The 8069-nt window shown below is 44.2% G+C and overlaps 1 protein-coding gene across 1 annotated transcript; it reads left to right on the top strand.

The window, feature by feature from the left end:
* The first annotated feature begins 684 nt into the window (after window positions 1-684).
* On the top strand, window positions 685-6575 carry slitrk4 (SLIT and NTRK-like family, member 4). Its single transcript, XM_038700379.1, is given in 3 exon segments — window positions 685-930; window positions 1791-3516; window positions 3519-6575. Coding segments are annotated over 2 exon segments (2589 nt in total). The 5' UTR covers window positions 685-930; window positions 1791-1832; the 3' UTR covers window positions 4424-6575.
* The last annotated feature ends 1494 nt before the right edge of the window (window positions 6576-8069 follow it).

Here is an 8069-nt window from a genome sequence, read left to right as displayed (position 1 = left end):
TCTTCCCTCCGGTTGGATGGAGACTGAAAAAAGCCTCTCTCCTCCCGCTTCGTGCAAATAAACTGATCGCAGAAGAGAAAATAACTGTGTTGCACGGGGTCAAAGCAAAAGACTGGATTTATGCTGCTTTGAAGTAAAGATAGAATACTGGTACACATAACCTGATGGGAACGTTTTGGCTGCTTCTGCCCTCTGAAGCATTACCCCGGTGCGCAACTTCACTCGAAACAAACCAGTATTTCTTCATAGGATTGTTGGGGGTTGCTGAGCCGAGCTGAAGCCAGACGCAAAGTGTTGGCCGTCCTGTCTCCCACATTAGTCTCCTCTCCTCTGCTAACGCTCCTTCTCCAGTTTCCCCTTTAAAAAAAAACTCCAGAGAATGAGGGACTTATTTCACCGCATCACCGATCGCCTTGCGCCTTTTTTCACGCCTTGGAGTCGCCGAACGCGCTGTCAAGATCTCTAGAAGCTGTCTGCCTCTCCCTTTCTCCCTGTCTTACCCTACCGCTCTCCCCTCCTCTCTCCTTTCTTCCACTTTCTCTCTTTCTGTGTCTCCTGCAACCAAATGAATGCTCTCCCATGGAGGTAGTACAACCACCTTGGGGACCGAACGACCAGAGGGGTGATTTTTCAAAGCAAGAGGAGCCCGTCAGCAAGAGACGCATCGGGTGAAATCGGAGCGCCCCCCACCCCCACCCCCCTCTCCTTTCTCTCCATCTACACCTCACCCCCCTCCAGTTTGCCAGGCTCGGGGTGATATACAGTAGCCTACATGGGGATATAGATGCTGGAGAAACCTTGTTGCGCCCATATAACTGTCTGCATTCTACTTCAGCTGGGAGGACTGTTTGCGCACGTCTCCATCCATGTCTCACCAATGCTGCCCGGTGTCTCCAGAGGGAGCCGCATTCATTACCACCTCAGCTTTGGGTAAGTCTAATTTATTTAGATTTCCTGTAATATTATCTGACTTTTGACATTTCGACTGAATTTTCGATTTGAAGAGCATTTTTCTTTCTTTTCCTATTTGGTGTCAAATCTGAAAAACAGCATCTGCGATAAATGCGTGCCGCTCAAACCCTCAATATGTCAGCAGTGGGACCAGTCTCAATTCTTCCAGTTCCCCTTGCTCTCACAGTTGCTTTCCTAAATAACCCGAATGTGCTGCTTAGTGGTGGTGTTGCTGCTGGCTTTAAACGAGACCTCCATGAAAAAGAGCTGCAGCCCTTTGACTTTGATTATGTTGAATATGCTGAGAGGGGAAGACTATAGTCATGCTGCTGTCTTAGACATTTTCCAAAACGATGCTTCATGCTTTGGATGTCAGAATAAGATGCATAGATGTGCAGCAGTTCAGTTTGAATAATTTCCAAAGCATATGGTATTTTTTTCTGCAGTATTGAATAATCTACCTCAAACATTTGTGTTGTCCACTGATTAGGGTGAATCATGAAAGCTAAAGATACTCACTGCAATAATTTTAATAAAAAGTGTAATATTAACACGTGTGCATCATTAGCACGGTGATTTGCATATTGTTATATTTACAGTAAAAGATAATTATACCATCCTTGATGTAGTTTTTAGATTTTAAGAAAGCAGAAAAAATATAATATTGCAATTTCATAATAGTCATTAAGTATTTATTTTGATGGGTTGTTTTCTGTGTGTGTGTGTGTGTGTGTGTGGTGTGTTTGTGCCCGAACGTGCGTCTCTGGGCTTGTTTGCACATATGCACGGCTGTGTGTATGAATGTTTGCACATGCACCTGTCTTTTTCTTTCTCCAAAGGTCACTAAATGGTTTTCTGGGGGAGGATTTCTAACCGGCGAGATGCTGCTCGTACTCCTACTGGCAGCCTTTTCTTCTTCCATCTCCGGCTCCCTCTCCTCTTCCCTCTCCTCCCCCTCCATGTCGGACGGACCCCAGATGGCAGACCCGTCCGCCTCGGACTTGATGGCCGAGACCTGCAGCGCGTGCTCCTGCATGTCGGTGGAAAACGTGCTGTACGTCAACTGCGAGAAGATCACTGTCTATCGACCCACGCAGCTCATCCCGCCGGCCTCGTCCTTATACCACCTGAACTTTCAGAACAACTTCTTGATCATACTATACCCAAACTCGTTCCTCAACTTCACCCATGCTGTGTCACTGCAGCTGGGGAACAATAAACTGCAGAACATTGAAGGTGGAGCGTTCATGGGGATGAGCTCGTTGAAACAGCTGCACCTGAACAATAATGAGTTAAAGGTGCTGCGAGCAGACACTTTCCAAGGGATAGAAAACTTGGAATACCTTCAGGCTGACTACAACTTGATAAAGTACATTGAAAAGGGAGCATTTAACAAACTGCACAAGCTAAAAGTGCTCATCCTGAATGATAATCTCATTCAGGCACTTCCTGACAACATATTTCGCTTTGCCTCGCTCACACACCTGGATATAAGGGGGAACAGGATCCAGAAGCTTCCTTATTTGGGGGTTCTGGAGCACATTGGGCGCATTGTAGAGCTTCAGCTGGATGACAACCCCTGGAATTGTACCTGTGATTTAGCACCTCTCAAGGCATGGCTTGAAAACATGCCCTATAATATTTTTATCGGTGAGGCCATATGTGAAACACCAAGTGACTTGTACGGGAGGCTCCTGAAAGAAACCAACAAACAGGAGCTTTGTCCCATGGGAACAGGAAGTGACTTTGATGTTAGGATGCCACCTGCACCGCCCGATAATGGGCAGTCGCCCTCCAAAATGTCCCCAACCACCGTGGCTCCCATAGCCACAAAAGCGCCAAAAACCACTGACTCATCTAAGATTTACGGTAACGGTATTGTGGCTGGTTTACCCCCTTTTGGAAGAAATAGTCAGATTGTTTCCTATCAGACACGGATCCCGCCATTGTTGTGTCCACAGCCCTGCAGCTGTAAAGCCCACCCGTCTGACTTCGGCATCAGCGTCAGCTGTCAGGAGAGGAATATTATAAATTTAGGTGATCTCATTCCCAAACCCCCAAATGCCAAGAAACTTCACCTGAGTGGGAATTACATCCGTGACATAAGCCCAACTGATTTCCAAGGGTTTGAGGGCTTAGATTTGCTACATCTTGGCAGCAATCAAATTGTCACAGTCCAGAAAGGTGTGTTTTCTAACCTCACTAACCTGAGGCGACTGTATTTGAATGGAAACCAGCTCGAACAGTTACACCCAGAGATGTTTTTGGGCCTCTCAAACCTACAGTACCTATATTTGGAATACAATGCCATAAAAGAAATATTAGCGGGTACATTTGACTCCATGCCGAACCTACAACTCCTGTATCTCAACAACAATGTTCTGCGGAGTCTCCCCGCCTACGTGTTTTCGGGTGTCTCTTTAGCCAGACTGAATCTGAAAAACAACCACTTCATGACCCTGCCAGTGAGTGGTGTCTTGGACCAGCTGAAATCATTGACCCAGATAGACCTGGAAGGGAACCCGTGGGAGTGTTCCTGCGATCTTGTCGCCCTCAAACTCTGGCTAGAAAACTAAGTGATGGAGTGGCTGCCAAAGAGGTGAAATGTGCCTCCCCTGTGCAGTTCTCCAACATAGAGCTGCGCCTCTTGAAAAATGAGATCCTGTGTCCGAAGCTTGTTGCGAGACCACCGTTTATTCTCACTAGCGCCACCCCTGTGTTGACCTCAGTGTCGCCTGCTGGAGTTGGCAGAGCACCCCCGGGAGGACCTGTGCCTCTCTCCATCATGATCCTCAGCATCCTTGTAGTACTTATTCTTACTGTGTTCGTGGCCTTCTGCCTTCTAGTCTTTGTCCTGAGGCGGAACAAAAAACCAGCGGGCAGGCAGGAGGGGCTTGGGAATCAGGAGTGCGGCTCCATGTCGTTGCAGCTCCGCAGACACAGCCACAAATCTGGCAAAAAAGGCTCCATCCCCGGAGACGACTTGGGAGGCGAGACATTCATCCCCCACACCATTGAGCACATTGGCAAGAGCCACACCTGTGGCATCGGCCGTTCCTCAGACATGGACGCTGGGTTTAAGTTTGCAGACTCACAGAGACAGAAGATCATCCTCCGGAACAGCGCTGACAAGGATAAAGACTCGCTTTCCACCCTTGAGCGCAACAAACGCCTCAGCACCATCGACGAACTCGAGGAGTTCCTCCCCCACAGAGAGCCCAGCATGTTCATCCAGAACTTCCTGGACAGCAAAAGAGATTTCAACAGTATAGGGATGGGCGGGTACGAAATCCGCTACCCAGAGAAAACGCTGGATAAAAAGATGAAGAAGTCATCGCTGATAGGCGGGAACCACAGTAAGATCGTGGTGGAGCAGAGAAAAAGTGAGTATTATGAGCTTAAAGCCAAGCTCCAAGGAACGCCTGATTACCTGCAGGTGCTTGAGGAGCAGACTGCACTGAGTAAAATGTAGGGGGGTGTTGTGTTTGATTTAGTGCATTGATTACACACATACACAACAAAGTCAGACACACATACAGGCAGACAGACAGCCAAACACATCTGCCTTTTTCTCCCTTTTTTTCTCCCCCCCTGGCCACACACGAACACCCTTCAACCCCCCAGATCTCTCGCTTTCTGTCTTCATCTCCCTCTCTGCAGCCACACATGCGTGCGCACACACACACACACACACACACACACACACTCCCACACACAGCAAAAAAGTGCCTTCTGGAAATCCTTAATGACCAATGCAGAGATGGACAAAATGGCTCCACACTACAAAGGTTATTACTAGAATCAACTTGGATCTGTTTCACAGTAAAAGACCTTTTGGATTATCCATGCCACTACATGTATGAATCCCACATACATACCACAGGACACCCTAAAAAGAAACCAGACAGTCAGAGTATTTTTGCTGCTATTGAGAATGGGTACTTCTTATTTTTGTTGTTCTTTATCTCCTCCTTTTGTTTTTCCAACCAAATCAAAAGGGTCTTGAAAACAGTGCTTGAGAAAATACCTCGCTATGTTCAACCCTCGTTTAAAAAAAAGAGAAAAATGAGAAAGGAGGCACGTCGGTTGCTGTTCTATTGCTCTGGAAAGTATCTAAAATCATTTCTTCTGGGATGAGATTAACAGAGCTGGGGACTCAATGGATGCTACTTTGCTTTTTTTTAATTTGCGGGGATATCTGTTGGTTCTTGGGGATACTCTCTGGAGTCAGCTGCAGACTCTCTGCCATCTAGTCTGGATTACACTCCAGTAGCAGTACACCTGCTCTTTGCTGGGAGGCGAAGCAGCCCCTGTTTTACATTCATGGGAATTGGAGGCACTGCAAAACTCTTTTGGGGAATGATTTTGTGACTTGTTCTCTTTGTGTAAAGAGCCATGTTAAATATAGTGTCTTCTGAATGGAGTTGTGTTTCTCTTCAAAATTGCTACTTACAGTAACTGTATGTTTTGGGTGAAATCTAACGGCACATACACTGTCAGAGGATGTTGTTTCTGAAAAATGAAAAACCCAAGGATAAAAAAAATTTACAAAGCTGCTTGCCATGTAAGCGTAACCTGGAATTTATTTTGTAAGTCTTACATTATTTGTATCTGTGGGACTGGTTTGTAAAATACAAGGAAGGACAAACATCTACACATGCGCAGACACACACACACACACGCACATACACACATACTGTACGACGGAGCATCATCATCAAAAGACTACAAGCCAGAATTGTCAAACAAACCGCTAATATAATTCAATCGGTGATCCACCTCCCCCTGTCAGCTCTCAATTCGTAGTTAAAAAATTTAACAACATAGTTAATTTATTTTTCTATGCAGGATTATTTAAAGAGTTATTGGTATTATTTAAAAAGAATAATACGTAAAGAGTGGAAAAGGACTTGATAGAATGATGCATCAGAGCTAATCAGAGCGAAGTGACTGTTGTGTCAAGTGTCACTTCAAGGGTTTTTGTTTCTCTCAGTTTACTGAAGAACTCGACCCGCTGGACCAGGGTTGTGAAATGTGATCTGTGATGTTTCCTTTTTATTGTGTCGCACGGCAAGCTGAGGCCTGATAGAGTCTGTGAAGTTTCAAGCAGTTTTCCTTATTCTTATATCTCCCACAGTATCTTGTAAAAGGTTTCTTATTAACATTATGCAACCAAAATAAATGTGCATTAAACTTGATATGGTTCCAGAATGGGTGGGATGGGAAGACAGACATTCGCGGGACGGGGACGGCTGCAAAATTCAAGCTCTAAATTGTTAGATCTGGGCAGAGTCATATCATAAAACACCATGTGCAATATTAGTAAAAATGCTCAGTCATGATGGCTTCAAATGATTTTGTTTAATTTATTTAGTTTGAGGTTATATTGTCAAGACAGGTTCTATTTCGGAATTCTTTTATCAATCTAACTCTTTGCGGTCCTTATTTAAAAAGTATTGTTACGTTAAAATTATGAGTGTTTATTGACATTACAAATGAATAGAATGTATCTTGGAAAGTATAATAAATACAATTTTCTATTGGTCATAAATCTCCTGTATATTGGTTAATTTTCTCTTGTATAATCATGTTGAAATCAAGGTATTAAAATCAGCACCTATTTGCACTGTGTCCCCCTTTTTCTTTTAGCTTACATCCTCTTAACGTTTCTCGGCTGCTTTGCATTAAGAAAGTGCTAGCTCCTTTATACCCCGCTTTGAGTTTTTCACAGAACAAGTTGGATTGTCTGACAGCTCGATGTTGGACCGACTCCAGCTCAAGTGACAGAATGTTGTACTTGTTTTGTTCAAATCAAACACTGGCTGCCCTTCAAGCATAATATATGTTTGCTTAGTCTGTTTAGTTTGGAAGAAACTGTCTGTGGAAACTGCTGCTTGTTACACTAAGGCCATGAAAGCATTTTGTCTTCACCACAGAGTTAAGAGCCATCTTATGTGTTGTTGCATGTCCCATCTAAACTGGTTTTCCGATATTTCTGAACTAAAGTCAAAATTCCCATGCCGTCGTCTGCTGTTTTATGGGTCAGATCGCCTTGTGATGTTCTAAAAATGTCACAAAGTCAGATTTAAAAGATGTAATGTAGCCTCATTCACATTCCTCAGCTTGTTTATTTTATTTTATCGTGTCTGTCTTTCTGTTGGTTTCGCTGACGCACAGTGTACATTTGCTCTTACTTTTAAAGATTTCTTGCCACCGACCTTATTGTCCCGCAGGTACAATCACTCCATCTGTTTATAGGCACCTATCAAACATTCATACCTGTTCCATTTTAGGGTTAAAAATTCAGATTTTCTGTTTCTGTGTTAATCCAACCAATGGGGCTTTTGGGAAACCAAGTAGCAGAAAGTATGACTCATCCAGACGCCAGAGAATTGTCCTCATTAATTATTAATACCCTTGGCAGTTATGAACTAAAAAAGGGATGTGGGGGGTGGGGGGGGTGGATCTGATATGTCCACCCACTCCAAACCCTCTTATCTTTTCTCCTTCCTCTGTCATATTTTTGTTGACACCCCTCTGTAATAGACCAACAATATAATTTGGATACTTGAAAAAAAAGACTTAAATTGGCTGGAACAGTGTCTTTTCAGCCCAACATTTTGCTGCAGTGGCTTCTGTTCCTGGAAGCTCCAGGGGTCCTTGAGGAGCCACCATGGCATCACTAGAACTCAGAGAAATAGTTTATTTTCACTGTAATTTAACTCACTAGACATTAGTGCAATGAAAAATGTACAAGCAGCCTAATTTCTTCTCTTCTCTCCGCTGTTATCAACTCACCTGCCGCAGAGACAGTTATGCAAGTCTGTGCTGACTCCTTACTGTAGAATCATCTGTGCTGTGTCTCAGAGTATATTCTTATCTGATGGTGAAATGCACATCTATTAGGGGATAGCTGCAATTGGGAAGAGTTTGGAAAGCAGTGCTGGAACAGGAGGGTAGCATGCATTAAATTTAGAATTGGCCACAAGGGGCGCTGTGAGCTAAGAACACAGCAGAGAGTGTGAAACGGTGTACCTGGGCTGCAGGAGGATTACTGGTGTTTCAAGGCTTTTGGTTATAAAAAGAAGTAAAGAGAGAGACATAGTTTTGTTCATTCT

Source organism: Micropterus salmoides, unplaced genomic scaffold (assembly GCF_014851395.1).
Source record: "Micropterus salmoides isolate LMB-PRFRI ecotype aquatic unplaced genomic scaffold, ASM1485139v1 Ms_hic_scaffold_5, whole genome shotgun sequence".
In the NCBI taxonomy this organism is placed as follows: Eukaryota; Metazoa; Chordata; class Actinopteri; order Centrarchiformes; family Centrarchidae; genus Micropterus; species Micropterus salmoides.
The sequence above is the reverse complement of the archived record's forward strand: the minus strand, read 5'-3'. Positions and strand labels throughout refer to the sequence as shown.